The following is a 24,012-nucleotide window of genomic DNA, read 5'->3' as shown; positions in this document are numbered from 1 at the left end:
AAAATGGAGACTGTATATCAAAATACATCTATAATTTATAAAAAACATCACTACATAGTTAATTATCACTAAGCGCTAAATGGAAACTTCCATTAAGAATTACTTAATTTAAAATCTAAACTTGGAAGTTTCTTTTGAAAAATGTTATGATGATGACGTAGAGTTAAGAGGTAGGTCAAGACTTTTCCTTGGGGACATACCAACAAAACTCTTTGCCTATTTTTTGTGCCATAGAAAGATGATGTGAGTTATCTCCCGGCTTTGCATTTCCCTCATGCTAATTCTTCCTGAACCCAGTGCTTATCCTTTTGCTGTGACAAGAGGGATACATTTTGAAAATAATGATCATGTGATTCAAGTATCCACTAAAGGCAAAAAAAATAGCCAAGATGCAGGAAAACCAGAGCAGGTCACTATTTTAAAATGCCAATTCTATCTTCCTTGAAAGTTTCCAAAGTTTTCAAGCACAGGCAGTTAGATAGACTTTAATTTTTTAAGTGCCATGATATATTTTCAAATCTGGTTACAGTGATTCATAATGTCCTGCCCATTCTTGGCTCCCTATGCTGGTTTATCATCTTTCTTCTGCTCATTAACTGTGGCAGAAACTCAAGATTTATTATGAACATGATCTTCTTCTTAGCTATTTTCTTTAACATCTCATTAACTAATATGCTTTCAATGCTGTCTCTTTGTCCAATTTTCCAAGTCTATATATCTCAATCTGAATTTTCCCCTCTCTGTTTTGTCTATAGGATTCTTGCACTTGGACGCTGTTTAAGATGTAGGTGCCAAGCCTCACTGCTGCTTCCCTCCAAGGCAGTGTAAGGATGCAGATCCCATACATCCTACCGCTGCCTGCATTCTTCTAGCAGCTGGAGAGCTCTGGACCTCCTGGGCCAGACCAGAGGTGCCGGGGAGTTAACACCCAGGCACCATTCTCAACAAAAGAGAAAGGGAAATTAGTAGATAAATACATCAATCTCCCCAGCCTTTCAGTGAGCAATTCTGAGACAAGCTCTACAGTCTCTCACAGCTTCCTCAGGAATACATCTGTTTTCTGGCCCTCTTGTCTCTCCTGTGTCATTTCCCCATGCCCTCACAATGCTTCCTGGGATTGTCTCCCAAATAAATTACTTATACCCAAATCCTTATCTAAAAGACTGCTTTAGGGTAGGCAGAGGTGATCCTAGCAAAGACAGAGGTCCTATTAATACTTAAAATATTTTACAGATTATAAAACCAGCACTCTAACTTCTTTTATCCTCTGCTATCTTACCTTTTCGCCTTCTCTTGTGAGCTGAGTGTAGAGGTTTTTACAGACATTCTTGACTTCTGCCCCCAGTTGTATGGTGTTACTCCATGCGAGTCATGGATCTCTTCCAATTCTGTGTGTGTGTGTGCGCGCGTGTGCGTGCGCACATGTATACAACAGCAGGACTGTTGTAAGCATTAAATAAAATAAAGCATGCAAAGCACCTTTTATTTGACATCATCCCATTTCAATGTAGCAGTTTCAAATTTGGGAAATAAGCTACAACTTTCTTTTCTGGGTTTTTTTTTCCCTCCAATAATTGAGCCAACTTAGAAAGCAAGTGTGGAAATCACAAATAATGAGTATTTTCTGATATGAGTGTAAGTTAATTACATGGCAAACTTTCTCTCATGAGCATGGTGTGGAAAGGACTGCTCTACTGAGGTACGTGGGTTTCTTTGTTTATTTTGTTAGATAGCCTTAGACACTGAGCTCATAAAAACTATAAATAACATCCTCATGGTCTGGTGTGAGAATTAGCTGACAATAATTTGGATATTGACTCACAAAGATATCATGAAAATTGTTTATTTACTAAATAGCCTAGGACAGAAATAGCATTTGGTATATCAAGGGGAAAGAGACGTAAGAGGAATTCAATAAATATTTATGTTATTTAGAGGTACTATGGTGTTAAAGGTAAAAACATTAATAATGACTTTCCCTTCTCCATAGCATCCTACAGACCACAATCAGTATTAATATTGAGTGTGTTGTTTTTTACCGACTCTGCATTTCTGACTCGTCATTTCATTCCCTTCTTTAATAATTTCATCTTCCTACACATTCCTCCCCTTCCTAAAATTTCCTCATTTTCTTCAATAGAATTTATAGCTCTTAAAGATTTTTCTGTTGACTGCATTCACATTTAATTATAAATCATGTCTTCAGCAGTTGGTTTATATTGAAAATGTAGATCAAATTCAATATCTGTCTGTAATGAATCAAAAGTCACTGGTATGATCACCGTCTAAATAGTCAGTCTGTGTGGATTTATGGCAACATTATTAGTACGTGATTAATCAGTACCTAACGCAAACCAGTTCATACCCAACATCTACTAAGTCATTTATTCTTACATTAAAGTCCTGGGGCACTGTTTTAGATCAGTTTAGAGTTTTGCTTTGTAGGATAGTACGTTGTTAAATTTGCCATCTGGCCCAACAGCTGATGTGGCTCACAAAGCCTGGAGAGGCCCCAGAGCTTTACTCCTGGGAAATATTTGGTCTACTGTGTGGTGTCATGATTACTGGTTCATAGCTTTTTTATAGCCACTGAAAAGAATTGCAGAAAAATCTCCACACTGAGGAAATCCTAAACTGAAATTAATTTATTAGGAAAGAGTTCACTTACCTGAGGACCAGGTTGACCCTGAAATTGAAAAGAAAAAAAAGAGGAAAACAATTATAAAAATTTCTTTTTAAGTAACGATTTTCATTACCGAAACTTAAACTAGTTCTAAAACTCTTTACCAAATGTTTTTGAAGATCATAAACCTAACTACTGACAAATTTTACACTGTGGTTTTGAAAAACCATATTATATCTTGCTATTTTAGTTCTATGCTATTTATCTGAAATCTTGCTATCATGGTCTGTTTTATATTAACTCCAAAATGACTCAGGGGCTTTAGTATGCGCTAGAGTTAAATTGGAGAGAAAAAAAGGTAAAAGGTGAACTATGTTATCATAATGACTGGATTACTTCAACAGAGGGCCTTCTAGCACAGACTATTACTATGAGCTACCTATTCAAAGAGCACAGTGAACAAGAAAAAAAGAGGCCGATATTTTTAGTTTTAGAATTCCGAGTCTTTGGAGTTCTCATTGTTTCAATAATACTTTAAGTCAATTTTGAAAATAAACACCCATCTTTTACTCAGTACAATCCAACCTAAGGGCATTTTAAAAGAATATAAGAAGCCTTAGGCTCAATTAAAGTGCATCAGAACTCCTCACTTGGTCGATAGTTTATGGAACCATTGGACGATGTAATTCAGTTTGAATGGCACTTTTCTGTTCTTTAAGCTAACAAAAATTTCAAAGCAGCATTGACTGTAAAAGCTTCTCAAGGAAAATCACCTGTGAATAAAAGTATTGATTACACATCACCTTCTTCTCTAATTGGGTTTCATACAAGAAGAGATGAAAGAAAAAGTGTACATCAAGTTAAGGAATCTTTAAAAATAAATTAATAATGTTCAATTTCATTATACCAGCTGCATGCCACTGGGCATCCATATAGAAAAGCACAGAACTAATACAACTCCCAAAGAACACGCTCCTTCCCTCTGCCTCCCTCCCTCTCTCCTTCTCTTACTCTCTCTCCCTCAGACCCTCTCCAGGCTTGGAATTTCTCTAGGTGCTTATTCTCTAACTGATTGGGAATAGAATAGATGATTTTTAAGAACTTTGTCTGAAAATGTGGTTTGCCAGGTTTTATCTAATCAAACCAGTTACTGTGGATATTACTCACAGCAATCCTGTGTGCTAGTGGTGGTACTTTTCAAGTACTGGGCACGTTTGGACATGTTAGTCTATTTATTCCTTATGACAGCTCTACATTTTACAAATGAAGAAACTGAGGAAAAGACCATTTAAACCCAAATCTGATCTACAATGGTATCAGGGCACCCTTCAACTGAGAAGATGCTCTAAACTTCCCAACCACTCCTGACTGCAAGCAACAGCGTGAATCTCTGCTTAGAGATATAGACCCAGGACCAGCAGGCACCCAGCCTTTTAACTGATACTTGTATACAAACCAGGTCAGCTAAGGATCTTGAGGGTAACAGACAACCCTAAAATTAGCGTTGAACTTGGGGGACCTAAGGTAGGTGGAGACAGGGCTCTCCACCTACATGTGACTGTAGATCTTCCCAAAGCCATGTAATGGACGAGATTACAATATGTGCTCACTCCCACTAATACTCTGCCTCTCTCTCTCTGGATGCTTTAAGCCTCTGACCTTCCTAAAACTTCGAATTAATGCAAACTCAAAAATGTGAACATGCATCTTTTAAAGAAATCCAGAACACATTAGATCTTTTCTATGTTGTTGTTGTTGTTAAAAACACAAAGGTAGGATTGTCTAAAATCAGAAATACTTTTGACAAAATAATAGTTTAGCATCATTGCTGAGATTGTTTGATTCCTACAATTGTTCTACACATGACAGACTATTCCTGTCTATCTTTCAAATGTGGCATTCCTGGGGTGTCTGGGTGGCTCAGTCAGTTAGGTGTTTGCCTTCGTCTCAGGTCATGGTCTTGGGGTCCTGGATCAAGTCCTGCCTCCAGCTCCCTGCTTAGTGGTGAGTCTGCTTCTCCCTCTGCCCTTCTCCACTGTTCATGCTCTCTCCCAAGTTCTCACTCATGCTTTCTCTCACTCATGCTCTCTCTCCCTTGAATAAATAAATAAAACCTTTTTAAAAATGTGGCAATCCTGCCATTGCACTGAACGAAAGATTTCAGCATAATGTATGCATATATTTATATTACTATAAACAAATACACATTAGGTTCTGGATTTTATGTTAGTGGTGGTGAAAACAATCAATAAGTGACAGTAAAATTGAAAAGTTGACTTTTACGTAAGTATTAAAAATTATGTAGTACCAGGAGACTCAGACTACTGCAATGTATGATATGAACTTCAAGTGTCTATGGTGTGCATGAGTGAGTGTGTGTGTGTGTGTGTGTGTGTGTATACAGAGTGGGGAACACGAAAAGGAAGGATGGAAGTGGGTGGTAGACAGGCTTCCCTCCAAAGTGATGCATATAACTTGACAAATTTGATTAAGTCTCCCTAAAACATGGATTACACAGTGTAAACCTTACACAAGATTCCAGGACTGCCTACCTCAAATCTTCTCACTCAGTGGGATGTAACAAAGATTCCCGAACAGATACCTAGAATACTGTAAGGAAACAGTCTAATGGCTGAAGTCTCGTAGTCTTCTGAATAGAGCTATGTGGATGAATGAGGAAAGTGATCAGAGGACAGGTTCAGTGGGCATGGCAGTGGCAGCTTCCCTTATGGGAATGCAGAGCATAGAAGGAGATTGGACAAGAGGCCAAAAGTGATGAACAGGGAGCAGAAACTCCCTAGTGATCGAGGACCCTAGCCATGAAGACTTCTTCCACACCAATCACAAAAGAAATATCTCAGAATTGCTTTAAGTCGCTTCTGAGTAGTTCATTGAGAAATCCAAGTATCCTCATTCATTTGTAGGTATTTTCTAGTCTATTCTAATTTACAGATAGTGAACCTTATTCGTAATCAACTGTGAGAGTTAATTCTTTTCGGTTTTCTAAAACACACTCCAAATAAATATTTATAAATTACGACTGAGGGGGGCACCTGGGTGGCTCAATGGGTTAAGCCTCTGCCTTCGGCTCGGGTCATGGTCCCAGGGTCCTGGGATCGAGTCCCGCATCGGGCTTTCTGCTCTGCGGGTAGCCTGCTTCCTCCTCTCTCTCTGCCTGCCTCTCTGCCTACTTGTGATCTCTGTCAGATAAATAAAGAAAAAATCTTTAAAAAAAAAAAAAAAAAAATTACGACTGAGGTTTACAAAATACAACTTACGTTGAATTTTTAAACAAGGAATTCCTTAAAAGGATGTTTTCCCTGAGCAAATCACCAAGCTGTTTCAAAAACTCAAATCTAGGATAATCAAGAGCCATCCCAAGGGTTAAATCACAGAAATACTGAAGTTTGAAAAGTAGATGCAAAGGTGGAGAAGGCTGAGCTCTGTGAGTCACTGATTTACTCTATGTCAACAGCTCGATACAATGCCCTCCAGGCAGCTAAGGCACCAGCATGAAGAAAAAGAAACAGCAGGAGGAGTGATTTTAAAAAGTGGTAATCAGAACAGCATGGTGGAAAACAATCAGCCAGTAGCTGATGCCTGACAGAAAAGTGTTCAAAGCAAGTTGAAAGTTTTGTGAGGCAAATAAACCACAATGGAGCATGATAAATGAGATGACATATCACTCGAGTATCTATCGTTACTTTAGGCAATTAAAGAGCCATATTAACCGTTCTCGGTTAGGCTGTTATCACAATTATGGCTGCCAGAAAGTGCTAACATCCTTCTCTAAACCGACAAAACCATTTAGATTTCTGACTGAGGCAATTAGTTTCACTACATGATATTTTTTTATGGATGGTAAATCTGTGTCACTCCTTTTCAGATGGGAAAAATGCCATTTTCCCATTAATACATGCACAGCCAGGCACACAAATTTGTACTTTTAAAGTATAATCTTACTTTTAAATAGTAATTAGGATAACAGACCCACATACATCTTTACTGTGATAAATTCTGAAATAAAAATACTCTCATTTACAAAAACTTGAGGGAATATTAGTATTGTTCATGCAACTCTAAAAGTTGCTACCTCTGCTTCAAGATAATTAGAAAGAAATTACTTCAATAACTTTGAAACTCATCCTTAACAATCCCAAACTTGCTACTACGTTTAGTACCCTCAGATGCAGATTTGTTCATTTTCTTGAACTGAAAGAAAACACTTCAAAATAATAACTTCTAAGTGTTGCATTTTGGAGCCCTTACTGCCTAAAAAGCTCATTGGAAGATGATGACTGTAATTTCATTATCTCTTTATAAGTCTTAAATCCACACATTTGGATGTCAAGTTTGTTTTTCTTTTCAGGTGAAAATAGCATCTAAAGTAGACATCCAGGTAAAGCTTTAGAATGACATGATAGGAACTCTGAGTGGAAACAGGATTGTCCTGGTGGCAGGATGTTTTGAGGACCCATAGATCCTAGCATAAAGCCATCTCAGTGGGATCCCTCAACCTTTCAAGAATCGCAGTCTGACCTAGAGTCTGTGTCACTAAGTGGAGCAGATACGCTCTACCCCTGTAGTACCAAGAGGCATCTTGCCCATCCTCACCACATGATGAGCTTGTTGACATTTCTTCCCCAGTATCCCAGTGCCCAAGTTAAAAGGTACTTCAGAAACAATTATTAAATTCCTAAGAGGTGAGGCTATTTTGACTAGTTCAAACACATGATTTCCAGTATCTCAAAGGAACCGTTAGTAAGTCTACTGTTCTTACACTACAGGATTAGATTTTCAAAATGTACCTTCTCAATCTAATAGCCTCTTTGCTTCTGGTCCCTGTAGAATAAACACATCTATGTCAAAGATGAAGTTTTTCCCCTCAATGGAATCTTCTTCAGATAAGAGAGATGGAACTAAGAAAGAAGCCTGTGGAGGCTTAAAAGGAGGACGTACCTACCTATACACATGCCACTGAACAAAATGCATGAGAGTTCCATCCTGAAGAAAAATCACTCCCTAGTTTGATTAGGCCTCCATAGTCAATTAATGTGAGAATATTCTACTCAATTACTTTGTAAATTATAAAACGCCATACAAATGCAGCATGGCAATTTATAGTAGCTTATAAAGCCAATACCAACAATTCATTCCGCTAATTCAAGTTTAGATAAAAAGTGCCTATTAATTTTAAAAACAAATTAACATGCAAATGATATACTACAGAGAAAAGCAATTGAAGAAATAAAGCATTATGGATTATGTATATTAATTAAGAAATGACTTAGCAAAGACTGCATAATCTCTCAATGTCTGAAAGCTGCTCATGCTTCCAAGGACTTACACGCTTGACTGAAATAAACATTATTCATAATTTATACTGCCTGTTGTGTTACCCTACGGGATAGATATTAATAATTCTTACTTTAGCCACATTCACATAATACTACTTAGATAAGAGTATTTCAATTTAAAGTTTTCTTTTAAAAATTATTTAATCCCTAGTGGTTTTAATTCTGGGAAATGCCATATTCTACTCCAGAGGAAACAAAAAGCTATAGTTTCAAGCCTGGTGGGTATACATTTTCTAAAGTTTAAGAGTGAGAGCAAACATGGAGATGGTTTGGTTGGGTTCAATATAAAGAAAACAAAAATTTATTCAAAATGGAAGATTTGGGGGAGCCTGTTTGGTTCAGTCAGTGAAGTGTCTGACTGGTGATTTCGGCTCAGGTCATGATCTCATGTGTTGTGGGATCGAGCCCAATGTCAGGCTCCACACTCAGCAGGGAGTCTGCTTGAAATTTTCTTCCCCTACTTCTGTAGGTACTCTCTCTCTTTCTCGCTCTCAAATGAATAAATATTTTTTTTTTAAATGGAAGATTTGGGGACCTGGGTAGCTCAGTGGGTTAAAGCCTCTGCCTTCAGCACAGGTCATGATCTCAGGGTCCTGGGATTAAGCCCCACGTCGGGCTCTCTGTTCAGCAGGAAGCCTGTTTCTCCCTCTCTCTGCCTGCCACTCTGCCTACTTGTGATCTCTGTCAGAGAATAAATAAAATCTTTTAAAAAAATGGAAGATTTGTTCCATGATATTTGCCTTTCATAATTAGATAACATAACTTAAAGATTTACTCTTATATACAAATAGATTAACATATCCTCACAATAATTAAAAAGCATTATTATACTTTCAAACACAATACCATATTTATCTTTTCAAGATTAAATGCTCATAATGAGAACATAGAAAAGTAAAGAATTTTATAATATGCATGTTTTGTCATTAAAAATTTCATAGACTAAATGTAAGAAAGATAAGGATTCTGCATTAATTTACAATGTTAGAATTTATTGGATTCCTACCATTCTCCTGAGGTTGATTTGAATTATTGCTTACATATTTCTATATAAATATTTAAATATTTATAAATATACAGATACATTCGCAATTTTTGTATTTTATTTTATTTACATTTTATTTTTATTTTATATTTATTATTTATTTATTTTTCTTTATGATATGACACTGAAAAATCAATGTTATTCCAGTTATGAATTTCATATATTTTATTTACTTATATTGTGGTATATAAAACACAGATTATACATTTTTCGGATACAGTTGTACATGTGTATACATATGTATTCACTCAGACCTATATTTGTAACTCTATCTCCATAAAGGAAAGGGAGGAAGGAAGGGAGGGAATGGGAGGTGGGAGGAGGAAGAGAGGAGAATGTATACTTCTGGGGAGTGGACTTATGGGTAATTATTTCCATCTTTAGAGGTTTCTATACTGTTCAAAATGTTACTAGCCCCATGTCTTGATTATAAAAATATTTATCAGGGGCGCCCGGGTGGCTCAGTGGGTTAAGGCCTCTGCTTTAGGCTCAAGTCATGATCCTGGGGTCCTCGGATCGAGCCCCACATCCGGCTCTGGGCTCCGTGGAGAGCCTCCTTCCTCCTCTCTCTCCCTGCCTGCCTCTCTTGTCCACTTGTAATCTGTCTGTCAAATAAACAAATAAAATCTTTAAAAAAATATTTAATCTTTAAAAATATTTGTCACACAGTACTTACTTCACTGCAGAAAACTTTTAAACAGAATCTTAATTAGGTTGTTAAATTTTTTCCATACTAAATTCATTCATTCAAAGATCTAGGTCCGTAATTTTGAGTTCCATTTCCAACTTCTCCTAATTCAGGCTCTTTTTAATTACGTGGAAGAATTTTAAAAAAGTAAAAGTATTAAAACTATTCCTCAAAATTCGATAAACAAACGTTTTGAATTTACTTTCAGTGTATGTCCCACATCACTGTTGGAGTAGATTAAGAGTAGGGAAGGGGGCAGGAGAGTTCCAGAGTTGATCACCTGATTATAGGAAATCACGGATCCAGATAGTACAGGATCCCAATTAGGCCAAGTTTGTTAGAACCTTTGCTATTTTGCAAAGGTTTGGGGATTTGGCTGCATTATTTCATGGAGTTACTTGAAAAACTTATGCTTTAGGCTATCAGTGTGTGTATCAAACTTTTAAAACATAATACATATCCAAGTCTTCTCACCAACTGGCATGCAATCAGGAAGGGCTCTCAAGGTCTAAATAAATGACAAGTTTTACAAACATATGTTTGGTAAACATACAGAATACATGTGAGGAAAGACACCTGCTCAGCTTCTATAGTTTAAAAACACATGCTTTTTGTTGAATGCAAAGGCATTTTTTACTGCCTTGTCAATTTTTATTGTATATATATCTTAAACTGATTTCTCCAAAATAAAAAAATGTTTATTAACATCTTTAAAAGTGTGCTATTTTGATTATTCCAGATAAATACAGAAAACAAATTTATAAACATCTAACAAGCTTATTAAATTTATGTCGGTGTCAAATTCCAATTTTCTAAATAGTGTGCAAAATATGGGTGTTAACAGTGTTCTCTACAGCTGCCTGTTCTAGATGTTTTGCATTAACAGATAAGTGCTAATAGAGTAGTTAAGTTCATAATGCCTGAGTCACATAATGCTTATTGCTCCAGTGAAAAAGAACCCTAAATATGAAAACTTATTTTAAAACTGGGAAAAAAGGTCTTGCAAATTGAGAAGCTTGTGTGCCTTAGGATCTGAGATGTTTGGGTCTACATGGTAATAACTACTACTTACAGACTACCATAAGACACCAAAAGCATTATAAATGACACCTCTGTTACAATTACCCTGCAAATTAGGGTTCATTTCCATCATTTGTCATTGAACAATCCAAGACTCAGAGAGGATAGGGTCCCCAAAATTACACAGCTTCTTAAAGGGGAAGCTGGAATATGAACATGGGTCTGACTTGAACCCTTTTGTGTTCTCACTTGCATGATGCTTGTGACTGAAGCCATGGGTCTGGAAGAGATTCCCCCCAAAGGGAAGCATGAAGAAGGGATCCTTAACCCTTTTGTGAATTGAATAAAAAGTTATTGTTGCTATGAGAAATATTCATACATGGAACACTTAAAATTTTACACACACACACACACACACACACACACACACACACAACGACTTCCTTAAGTCTACCCATCAATTCTCTAGTGAATCATTCACCCCAATATAAGAGAAATATACCCCTGGGTGGAGAAATAGAAACATTTCAGGAACAAGAGACAAACAGTGTCCCATAAAGGAAACAGGAGGAAGAAATTAAAAACAGCAGTGAACTAGTGTTATAGAAGTCAAAGGTGGAAAGAATTTCAAAAAGAGAAATTAAAATGAGGACCAAAAAGAGTCCATTGCATTTAACCAATAGGAAGTCAGAATCTTTAGTGTAATTAATTGAGCAGTGAGGTGAAGAAATTAAGACAAGAATAACCTCCTTAGATGGCAAGTGGCTGTCATCTGAAGGTCAAGTGTGATAGGTTATTAATGGCTGCCTGGAGTGATGGGTTACAAGAAGGTTCTGATTGGGAAAGGTGCTTGGATTAACCAACAGAGGGTAAAAAGTAGAAAGTATGTGTACCAACAATTTGCCAACCTGTGTAGACAATTCTTTTGAGCAACTGTGTGTGAGGGAAGAAAAGAAATAGGATAGAAGCTAAAAGGACACAAGGCTGAGGTTTTTTTTTTTTTTGTTTTGTTTTTGTGAGAAAGATTTGAAAATGTTTACAAAACTGACAGAAAACATAGCTAAGAGAAAAAGAAACAGCTTGTAGAGAAAAATAAATATGTAAGAGAACACAAAGGAAGAGAGAATAAAACTAACAGTGTCTGGGAAAAGGTACGGGGTCAATGAAGTTGCTTTTGTTGTTGTTATTGCTGTTTAAGATGGAAGATACGGCTTCACTTTATGCCAATAGAATTATCCAGGAGATGGGGCATCATTTTGTCCGAGAAGAGGAGAAAGTGAGCACAGATACAGATACATTTGGATATACAGAGACAGAAAATGGAGGTATTCCATGCCCTAAATCTCAAGGCACTCTAAAGTTTGCTGGGTGTGTGATGAGTGTGGAAGAATGAGGCTGAGTGTTTATTCACTCAGCTAACATTTGTTAAGTACCCCCAGGTTGCCAGGCATTCTTTAGGTACTAGGAATATGGTGAATAAAACGAAGTCCCTGCTATCATTCTTGTTGGGGGAGATAAGACTGTTAATAGAATGTTTATTAAAAATGCTGCAGGTGGTGGTAACAGCTAAGAAAAACATACAAGGAAAAGGAGGCTATGAGAGGCATTCAGTGGGAGGGTGTCATTTTATCGGGTGGTCACAGAAAGACTCTCCAACCAGAAGAAAAAGGGGAAAAGGAACAGCAAGTGGAGGGATCAGTAAGGGGGAGATAGGGTGTTCAAGTAACTGCCATATTTTCAGATAGATTGAAGGGGGTGAGAGCGTGTGAAAAAAAGAGAACTCAGGAATGAGTCCAAGGTTTGCCTGGGACAAATAAAAGAATGGAGATGCCATTTCCTGATGAGGGAAGGCTGTGAGAGAAGTAGCTTTGCAAAGTAGAGGCTCAGGAACTTGTTTAGGACATGTTAAGTCTGAGATTTCTATGAAACACCCACATGGAGATGTTGAGTAGAAGGTTGGATATCCAAGACTAGAATTCATAGAAGAAGTCCAGGATAGAGATATAAATTTGTGAGCCATTGAGATATAGATAATATATAAAACCATGAAATTATATGGGATCACCTACAATGTAAATAAAAACAAGAAAGAAAAAAGGTCCAAGGACTGAGCCTTTGAGCATTCCAACAGGTACTGACCATGAAGAAGAAAAAGAACTAGCAAGGCTGTGGAGAGGCCAGGGAGGTAGGAGGAGTGCCTTGAGAGAGTTATGTCGAGCAAGGGGATAAGAAGAGAAAGTGCTACAAGAAGGGAGTGATCAAGTGTGTTGAATATAGTCCAGTAAAATTTGAACTGAACCCTAACTACTAAATTTGTCATGGTGAAGATAATCAGTGACCTTGACAAAAATGGTTCCAGCGAGTGGTAGAGATGAATACCTTGTTAGATTTAAGAGAGAATGAGAAAACAATATTTTGGTGACTGTGGACAACTCTTTCTATGAATTTTGCTGTGAAGGGTAGTGGGAGTAAACAAATACAACAGTGTCTGGGAAAAGGTACGGGGTCAATGAAGTTGCTTTTGTTGTTGTTCTTGCTGTTTAAGATGGAAGAATATGGCTTCACTTTTTGCCAATAGAATTATCCAGTAAGGAGGAAAAATCACTGATATGGGAGGGAGCAATTACAAGAACAATGCCTTGAGCAAGGCAGAGAGATTAGCTTAACTGCACAAATGAAGGGGCAGTTGATCCCTTGTAACAGGAAGAGAGGAGGGTATATATGTGAGTGAATTATCAGATCTGCTGGTGGGAGTGTATGGAAGCTATATTTTGATTGCTTCTATTTTCTCAGGGAAATAAGAAACAAGGTTATCAACAAAGTTAAGTGTATAGAAGATGCTGGAGGATTCAGGAGCAAAAAAAAATTTGAAAGAACTAAGAAACAGACAGTCACTGGATTATGAACATCGATCAGGGATCCAGGAAGCACAGTGGATCCTTGTGATATTAGTGGTGTGAATTTAAAATGAAACCAGTTAACTGGGTTATTTTTGTCCTCCTTCATTAGTGATGTGGGTGCAGGTGCAGAGTAGAGGGTGAGTTGTATTTTGCCAGGCTTGGGTTTCCCTAGGCTAGGCAGGAGAGAGGAAGAAGGGCGTTTGCAGGTGTATGCAAGAGCATGATTAAAATGACACACAATGACATGGCATGTATCAAGAAGAAAAGTGAGGATACGGGAGGTGTGCAGGTAGTAGTCTCCATATCTCTGTTAGATATAAATATTTTGTTCTTCCACATTACTTTTGGAACATACCACTCACTGAATTCTATTTAATATGTTCAGTTGTACAAATGCTTTTGTAGATTAGCAGAATGTATGATGAGTTGATCTGTGGTTATAGATTTTACCAGAACTGTTTCAACAGTTTCTTGAAACATGCTGTTATTTTATTTTAGTTATTTTATCTATTTCTTTAGACTTAGTTGTAGGAATATAGTCTCAAAAACAAAGTCTAAATAAAAAATTAATTAAAAAAAAACACAAAGTCTAATAATAATAAAGATATTATCTATATTTATTCAATAAGAACTAAAAAATCATTAAAGTATTGAGTAATTACACAAAATATTTGCCTGAAGTACTCAAGATTCCCTTACAATTCTCAGTGTCTTTAGACATTATTCATGACAAGCTACTCTAAAATTTATATGGATCATTCATTTCCTACGTTTTCTGTAACAAGGATAAATAAACTTTACCAACCAAGTCACAAAACTTTAAGGGTTATGGAATCTATGCAAATGAGGCACTGGAAATGCTGGAGAAAGAAATATAGCCCTTAGAGCACTCAGGCACTCCCAGCAGGATGGACAGACCGAAGTTTAAAACTTCACTTTTACTCTATCAAAGGGAATGACATCTTATTTTGACCAAACTGAGGCTCAGTTGGACCTGCAGATCAAAACTTGTGGCTCAGCCTCTGAAGAGACCTTTAGCCCTCATGACCTCCCTGCAATCATCCAGGTTCCTGATGTCTAGCACATCCTTGCCTGATTATCTCTTCAGCCTTCAATGCCCGCTGTCCATTCCTTGTCAAAATCCCATCCAATATTACACTAGATATTAACTGACTAGAATCTAAATAAAAACTTGAAACATGACCTGCCCCCCAAAAAAAGGAAAAAAAGAAAAAAGAAAAACAAACCCTATCCAGACTTTAAGGCTGTCATAAAGATTTGCGTGATTTCCCACAGCAGATGGGAAATTTATTTCTTAATATCCACAGATTGTTTTCTTAATTCCTTTATGATATTACATTCTGCCTAAAATTATATCTATCGGTATCTTCTCTCCCCTATTAAATGGTACGCTCCTTGAACAGCTAACACTTAACCATGCTGTTACAACATACCAGGCACTGGGCTGTTTGCTTTGCACACAGTATTGGATGCCATTATTAGCCCATTTTACAGTTGTGGAAACTGAGACAAAAAGAGCTTGAGTGTTTTACCCAGGATCACACAACTATTAAGTAGAAATACTGAGATACTATTAAGTAAAAATACTGAGATATAAATTTAGATTCCAAAGCCTATGCTTTTTTTTTCTTATGCTCTACTGCACATTGGACAGTGGAAGGTAAACAATAAAATTTGGTTCAAAAAATTCATCTTTATATGAATTTTCATTCAACCAGCCTACTAAATTCTAGCCATTGTGATGGTGCCAGGAAAAAAAAAAAAAAAAAAAGGAAAAATATGGCATGGACTCTTCAACAGGGAATCCACAGTCACAGACAACTGAGAAATGAATACATCTTCAGATTCCCATACTTTACTGGGCTTTTTCTTCCCACACAACTGAAAGGCCTTGTGACAAAGGCTCCAGTTGTAAAAACTAGTTATAGTGCTCTCTTGTCACTGCAATAAAATTGATTGTATTAAAAAATAAGCCACCTTAATTTAACATTCTATAGTTGTACAGCTGGTGATGTGGGGACTGAATTAGATACTGTAATGCAGTCTTCGAGAGTATATTGAATACACATTTCTTCTGTAATATAGATGTTCTCAGTTGAGACAGGGAATGTAACTTAGCATTTTCAGAGCCACTGGCTAAATTACCTTTATTGATGAGGCTCGGCAGGTTCTTTCTGAATGATTCTGAATAACTGCCAAGGGATAAAAGATAGTGCTCCGTGGGCTATAGCCACAGAATGCTCAGAGCCTACTGGGAAAAGAATAAAGCACAAGGTCCTGTGCATGAATGGTTCTATGTTCTGCCTGGAGCATGGCTGACTGACCATCCCTGAAACTGTATAAATGAAAGGAAGTAGGCCAAGGTAGACATTCGTATTAATAATTGGTGTGTACGAGGGACGCCTGGGTGGCTCAGTTGGTTGGACGACTGCCTTCGGCTCAGGTCATGATCCTGGAGTCCCGGGATCGAGTCCCGCATCGGGCTCCCAGCTCCATGGGGAGTCTGCTTCTCTCTCTGACCTTCTCCTCGTTCATGCTCTCTCTCACTGTCTCTCTCTCAAGTAAATAAATAAAATCTTTAAAAAAAAAAAATAAATAATTGGTGTGTACGAAGTAAATTAGGCTATCCCAACAGGTCCTTCCTAAAGGAGTGGAAAGGCAGTACAAGTCTCCAGAAATAAAGTCTGCTAAAGCAATCTTTTCAAAGCTCTTGACAAACTGCAAACCTCAGCCATTTTTTTCTCATTGAAAGGAGAGTTCAGGGAGAACTTTCAGTCCGGTTCACATGTGTGTGTGTGTGTGTGCACGTGCACACACACACACACAATGTATAGGTGTATGAAGCATGAACTAGGACATCAGAGTTACATAGCATTGTCCTTATTCACAACGGAAGTTAAGGGACCTGGTTCTGTCGTTAAGCAGAGGGAGGATTTTTCACCAATGTCAGAGGGCAGGTGGAGTGCAGTTCCAGGTTCCTTTAGCTCCTGTGTATATTCCCTCATGCACAATCTGTAGTACAGTGGAATCTGGGCCCCTTATTTGTACAGTTATGTTGAGAATGCAGGCAGGAACAACAAGAGCCATCCCAATAAGAAGAGAGAAATCGAGAAATTCAACTAAACCATTATTAAGATTTCTAATTTTTTGAAGAAAACAATAAATCTGAAAACTTTTTGCTTTCTGATCCTAAAGGATAGAATTTAACCTGCTTATTTCCTGGTGTAGAAATTTCCCAGTTTTCTAAATTCTTCTTTTCAACATGTCCCCTTCATGAAGAGCCCATAGTAGGGAAAGAGTGGTGAGAAATAGTAATCCCATTCAATAATGCTATAGAATCATATTTTGTTCTAACCTCTATAGAAAAAAAATGAATCTGTTTGGCAACAATATCCTTTACATCAAAAAATACATATCATTCAATCTTATGTCATTTCATAATAAATTTTTGTTTTCACTTGTATAAATACTAACCACGTCTAAATAAGATTTGAATCCAAAAGAGCATCAAAGTTTATAAAAAATGCCAAGTCATTCAAATATTTTAACTCAATTCAATAATAAATAGATTTCCAAACTTTCTCTTAACCTTTTTTCATTGAAATTGGGGTAAAACATAAGATTTAACTCAAGTAATTAAGGAGTAATACTACTTAAATGTAGGAAATAAATTTCCTTCATGGTGTTATTCTATTTCTTAACTATGCAAGCATTTAAAAAACAAGAATGTAAAAGTTTATGGCTGATTAAAACCTGAAAGACATTATTATTTAAAAGCCCTTATTTTTCTTAAGAAACTAAAACCTCCATGTGCAGAAACAGAATGCACATGACTAATTCATCTTAAGCAAGAAATATACTTGATGTGGCTTGTGCCGTGATGATGAGAATGCAATAAACTGTGAAAAATGTCATTTCTAAAAAAGTATTTGGCCAGTGTTCAGCAAGAGACGAATCTTTGTAACAGATGTGACATGATGACTTTGATGAATTAAACTTATTAAAATATGGAGCATTTTAGAAGATATTCCCTTAAAACTGAATTAATTTAGATAGAATATACTGTATGTCATTATACACACAGCCATTTCCATCACTGCGGAATAGATTTGTGTCAGTGAGATGATGTCTTCCTTCAAATACCTGCTTGGGGTCCACTTTTTGTTCTCTAATTTAAAAAATGAAGAGGAAACTTGGACTTACTCTCTGAAGTTTCCACCAGCTAGAAGTCTATAATTTTTGTATTTTATGCACTCAGAAACTTTCCATGTTTGAAGATAAAAATATCAAAAGAAGATATCTCTTCTAAGAAAGGTTTTTTTTCTACTTAACAGAAAAGTCTGAGCTACAAAGCATTCTGAATAAAGTGTGGATATCTTGGTCGATTACTACAGACATATCATTTTTCAATTTGTTACAAAGAAATTAAAAGCCCATAAGTATGGATATTAGCACTTAATACTCTATTATGGGGCTTTAGTGTCCCATAAGGTATATATTGGGATGTCAGACAAGGAGTCAGTTTTATATAAGTGGACGTATTCTTATTTCTGGGCTTCATATGGTGCCCTAATGGATCATGCCAAATCATATTTAGCTAACTTTGGTTATAGCTTAAAAGTCAGAAGTTTGAAGAAATGTAATTTAGTAATCTATTTAGATACCATTCTTGGTATCCTAATGCATTTAAAAGGCTAGCTAGCACAGAATGAGACAAGGTGAGAACAAATATGTGACAAAAGATGTCATTTTTAAGAGACTGATCATGTGATTTTAAGACCAAGTCACCTATAGCTACTTTCAGCAAGCAAAAGCAAGATGTAGCAAAGCGTTCCAAACTTAAAATGATGCTGACTTCCAATGCCCCCCCCAAAAAAAAAAAAAATTCTCATACGAACTGTCCACTTTGAATGTTATCAAAACACTTCCTAAAAAGAACACTTATATTGTTTGTGGCATCTAATTTACAATACAACAAAGAGTATTATATATAAATCACTGAAAGTACTAAAGTAGGCGACATATTAGCAATCATTGTACTTTAGGGTAATAGACTGAGTTCCTGTTTCTACAGAGAAATAAGACAGGTCAATTTTCACTAATAATTTACAATGAATGAAGTCATTCTTATTTACTCTATTTTTAACAGAATAGAAGTCTAGAAGACGAGCAAGGTGCTTTAGTTCTTAGAGTTTCCAGAAAGTACTAGAAGTTCTAAAAATGAAAGAAATTGCCTATTCTTTAATGACAAAATAAAAGCTTCTCCCTCCTCACAGTGACAAATAGGAGGTGTCTCAATCCAAATTCATTTGCCTTGTGGTTTTGATTAAATATATACACATTGGAAACTTCATATTACAGAGAATGTACAATTCTTGCAGTGAGATTCTTACAAATTATCATATTTGATATGGGGTCAAGCAATCTTCCATTTTGTTCAAGATGTTCCAATGACCTGAAATTGTCATCAGTTTATGTTTTGCAAAGTCTCTCTTCCTAAAGTCTATTCATACTGTCAAACTAAAGATTAAGATTTTTCCCTCCCTCTAAACAGGAGAGGTAATTCCTATGAGAAAATAACATTTTTAACAACTAAAACCCAGGGGACCCAGTCGGGCAAAGGAATAAATCCTCATCCTTCGCACAACTTTCAAACTGGAAAACAATACAAGAATTCAAAAATCGCTTCTTTTCAATTCATGCTATATAAGGTACAAAGTAAGTTTTATGTAATGGCCATGCCAGATCCACTTTGCTGTCAGACATGAGAATTCAATGGTTAGAGGCTTAACTTTAATATGCAAAGTAGAGGGTTGGGCGGAAATGGAGGGGGGCATCAGGATAAATAACCCACACAACTGAAAGTAGGAATTCAGATCATTTCCTATCTGGGGATATACAGGGCATATTGGAGAATGGTCAGACTACCTGAAAGGAAACCACAAGCTGATTAGTTCCACTCCAAGGGATGGTTTTTAAAAACCCATTCTTATTCTTTACCATTGATTGGATGTCTAAATAGAAGGCTACATATGGTGAAAGATATATACATTGGGTCATTATAACAGAAAGGCGATAAATTATTCGGGGTGCCTGCAGAGAACTCTGTAATCCACTCTTTCCATTTTCATTCTCACCTGTGAAAAAGCCTGAAACTTATGCCAATTGGTTGTTAATAATGTGCTCTGGAAGGGAGCAAGTTGAAATTGTTCCCAAAACTGCAAATCAAGAGACAAAGTATGTGTGTCTACTACTGTTGAATGAAATTATATATCAGAACAAAAGACCGTGTCTGCAGTACAGGACTAAAGTATGCTTTCATGTGTCCTATAAAATCCAAAGCTCTGGGCAGCACAAAGCTCTGGAGTGCTTATATTTCTACTCCCAGAAGAATATCATAACATAGATACAGCTAACAGAAGCCTCCAAAAGGAAGTTTGTGATATGAAATTTAAAATAATTGTTTTTTAAATTTGTAGTTTCCAGATTGAGTTTCTACTGTGCCTGCCAAACATTCCCCTTCTTTTTCTGTGGGTTAGCTACACAAATATGGATTTCATTTGTTTATTAAGAAAAGGAAATGGTGATTCAGCCACTTTGTATAGATGTGCTAGTGTTCCTGTTTCTATTCTTCCACAGGACACAGTAAGAGGTGACAGGTCAAAAGCTAAGAGGAAGGGAGAGCACAGTGGGGCGGTGATTAGGAAGAGCGAGCTCCTTGGATCTCTGGCTTGGTCTGCAGCCCAGGCTGCCTCCCTCAGACCTTCTGATTCACCTCAGTGCCTGGCCAGCCGCAGCTGCTCCATTTTTGTCCTTTTCCTCAATCTGGATGGTTTCTGCAGCAGAAATGCTATTACCAAACTCTCTTTTATGTAGGTTCCAAATGCCAGTTTTCCAGAAATCTTTCATCCTCAAATGTGTCAAGTAGAATAGACTTTCTTCTTATCTTTCTCTAAAAATGTTGTGGGTCTATATTTATTTGCAACAGGAACATCAAATATACACATTCCAATGCTTTGTGCTGTCCACATGACACTTATGAGCCACGTGTCACAAGTATGTCACTCCCTATCTCTGAGCCCTATTTCAGGTTGGCGAGTAAAACAGAACAATACTAGCAGTCCTGTCTACTTCACAGGGCTGTAGCATCAAATGATGTATATGAAAGGGCTTTTGATCACTAACTTCCAATTAAATGTATTGCAAAATAATTAGCCAAGAATGTTTTCAAATGAAGGATGCATATATTTTTACATATCACAAGCAAAATTATAAGGCTATGCATATGGACTATAAAAGCTCAATTAACTCAAGGAACAAAGAAGGGAGGAGGAAGGGTTTACAAAGAAGGGAGAAGACAGAGATAAAGGACATGTGTGAGGGTACACTGCATATTCAGCAGGGATCTGAAAAAGTATGGCTTGAAAAGGTACTTATTTGAAAACATCACTACCATGGTTAAATTTGTGTCAGTGTAGCTAGACTATGGTGCCTGGTCGTTTAGTCAAATTCTTGTCTAGATGTTACTATGAAGCTGTTTTAGAGATATGATTGACATTTACAATCAATTGACTCTGAGTTAAGCAAATTGTCCTTGATTATATGAGTGTGCTTTGTCCAACCAGCTGAGGGCCTTACGAGCAAAAACCTTCTCTTCCCAGAGAAGAAGGAATTTGGCCTCAAGACTATAACACAGAAGCCCTGTCTCAGTTTCCACTCTGCTGGCCTGCCCTACAGATTTCAGACTTAACCAGTTCCCACAGTTATGTGACCAAATTCCTAAAGTAAATCTCTCTCTGATAGATATCCTATTAGCTCTGTTTCTCTGGAAAACTTTGACTGATACAGTCACCAACCCATTTTTACTGGAAAACACAGTGGATTCTTTTCAGCCCTCATACTGTTTGCCATTTTGTACCTCAACCATGCCAGCAATACAAGGTAGAGATAATACAGCCCCAAGTGAACGATCATTTTTGGTCATAGTGAGAAGAGTTTAGTACCTTCTAAAATCATAACTATCTCCATTTGGGTATCTTACCAATAACTCAAACCCAAAATCTCAACAATGACAAATTTTCCCCCCATAAAATATTCCTTTTTTGAGCTGCTGCTCCCATGCTGTACTATTTGTCCCCACTGTAGAATCATCCTTCACTTTTCCTCTGGTTCACTCCTCATATTCATTCTATAAATCCTATCACTCTTCTAAGGTAAGTTTTCTCAGATGAAGCCCATCTTAGGTTTTCTTCACATTTCCTCCAGTAGCTACCTACAAATTACTCTCAGATCAATCATTCTAAATAGGCTTTCATTTATTGCTTACCAACTGCCCATTGCTTTTTTTAATCAAAATTGAAGATCCATATCCTGCTAAGTCTGGCATTCAAGGCTCTCCTTGTGGAATCCTGACCAAGCATTCCAGAATATCCTCTACTACTTCTATCAAGAGCTATTGACTCCAGACACCTTGGCCTCTCCAATGGCTCATTTCAATCTCTTAGGCCACCTTCTCCTTCTTCACTGACCCAATCATTTCCCATCTTTCAGGTCTCAGCTCAAGTTCCAATTTTCCTAGCCATTCATATGCTTAATAGAACTTTCTCATTCAGAATTAGTGTTTTGATTATCTGGCTCATTAATTTGGCATTTAAGTATAAAGTGACTTGTAGGGTTAATAAATAGTAAACAGTGAAGTCTATTCTCTTCAACCAAATTAAAAGCTGTCTGACACAGGACTCTATCTTTAAAATAATTTAAGGAGGGGTGCCTGGGTGGTTCAGCTGGTGAAGCCTGCCTTTGGCTCAGGTAGGTCTTGATCGCAGGGTCCTGGGATGGAGCCTGGCATCTGGCTCTCTGCTCAGCAGGGAGACTTCTTCTCCCTCTCCCTCTGTCCCTCTGCCTGCTTGTGCTCGCTCCCTCACTCTCACTCTCTCTGTCTCTCTCAAATAAATAAATAAAATCTTAAAAAAATAATTTAAGGAACAAAAGAAGGATAGGAGGGATGGAGGGAGAAACTGAATGAGAGACCTTCCTTTGTACTCATGAGCTGTGAGTTACAATTTGGCACTGCATGTATCTTACATCCAAAAGCTATACTTATTTCCCATTGTGGGAATAATCAAAAGAGACATTTTAATAAAATGTGCTGTCCTGAGGATACATGAGTTTTCCAGTTGTGGTTGATTTGTATTACATCTGTTCTACCCACTCTGGGCAAAATGGCTGATAGGTATAGACCACAGTCAGGGAACAAAGTGATGTTAATTAATGTGCTTGGGGTGCTCTGAAAAACAGCACCAAGGCTTTCTGTATGGTAAACACAGTGCACATTTTTCAGTCTTCATCCTATTTACTAGTTTGCATTATCTAACACTGTTCACTATCTCTTCGTTTTAAGACTTTCCCCTTGTTTCCCTTGACTGAGTATGTCCTGATTCTCCCTCCACCTCCCTAAGTCTTCATCTCAGTCTTCTTTAAGGGCTCCATTTTCCCATCTCAGTCTTTTTTAAGGGCTCCCATTTTTCCACCTACTTCTTAAGGGACAAACTCTAAAAGGGAGTAGGGGAGGGTCTCGTCTTAGTGAGCTGAATAGCCTGATAACTTCAGTCACTTCAAGAACCAGCTCTACTTTCATTGTTCCCAAGCTGACACTCCAGCTCAAACCTTTCCCCTGAGTGGAATGACAACATAGCCAACTGGCAACTGGATGCTTCAGTTTGAATGTCCAATATGCATCTATAACTCTCCATTAGACCAAACCTCTTCTGCCTTCTTTATTCCTTGTCCCAGTGGCCTGCACTATTATTACCCAGAGCAAGGCCCAAGAATCACCCCCACTTCTCTCTCTTCTTCACCTTTACATCTAGTCACAAATTTCTGCCTTTTCTACCTCATTAATAGCCTGAATCTATCCCAATCTCTACTTCTCTCCAAGCCATTACAGTTCTCACCTAAGGAATTGCAACAGTACCTTAATCATCTCTCACTTCCCTTTTGTCCTTCTGTCCTTTAGCAAGAATGATCTTCCTAAAATATTCATCTGACCATGTCTTCCTACTTCTTACATATTTCAGACTTTTTATACTCTCAGGGTAATGACTTAGCATGCCTGCATGGTCCTTTGCAGACTTATCCACTCCAGTATCTGCTCTCTTGATTTATGGCCCTGAACTTTACACTTCAAACTATTTAAAATGCAGCTTTCCCCAATACCATTCTGTCTCATGCCTCAAAGTCTTCAAAAATGCTAACCTTCCTGAAATCATTGCTTTCCTTAAGTTTTTCATACCAATAATTCCTTGACTTATCATAAATCCGAGGTACCCCTGATCTCATCCCCCACCCAAATCTGAGTT

At 37.3% G+C, this 24,012-nt stretch overlaps 1 protein-coding gene across 1 annotated transcript in view; it reads right to left on the bottom strand.

Moving 5' to 3' along the window:
- Positions 1-24,012, bottom strand: part of COL25A1 (collagen type XXV alpha 1 chain) — a 473,496-nt gene that overhangs the window by 180,595 nt on the left and 268,889 nt on the right. The window contains exon 5 of the mRNA XM_059171218.1: positions 2,669-2,686. Coding sequence (XP_059027201.1) covers positions 2,669-2,686 — 18 coding nt within the window. The remainder of the gene's footprint in view (positions 1-2,668; positions 2,687-24,012) is intronic.

The sequence above is a fragment of the Mustela lutreola genome, chromosome 1 (genome assembly GCF_030435805.1).
Source record: "Mustela lutreola isolate mMusLut2 chromosome 1, mMusLut2.pri, whole genome shotgun sequence".
NCBI lineage: Eukaryota > Metazoa > Chordata > Mammalia > Carnivora > Mustelidae > Mustela > Mustela lutreola.
This window is presented reverse-complemented; position numbering and strand designations above follow the sequence as displayed.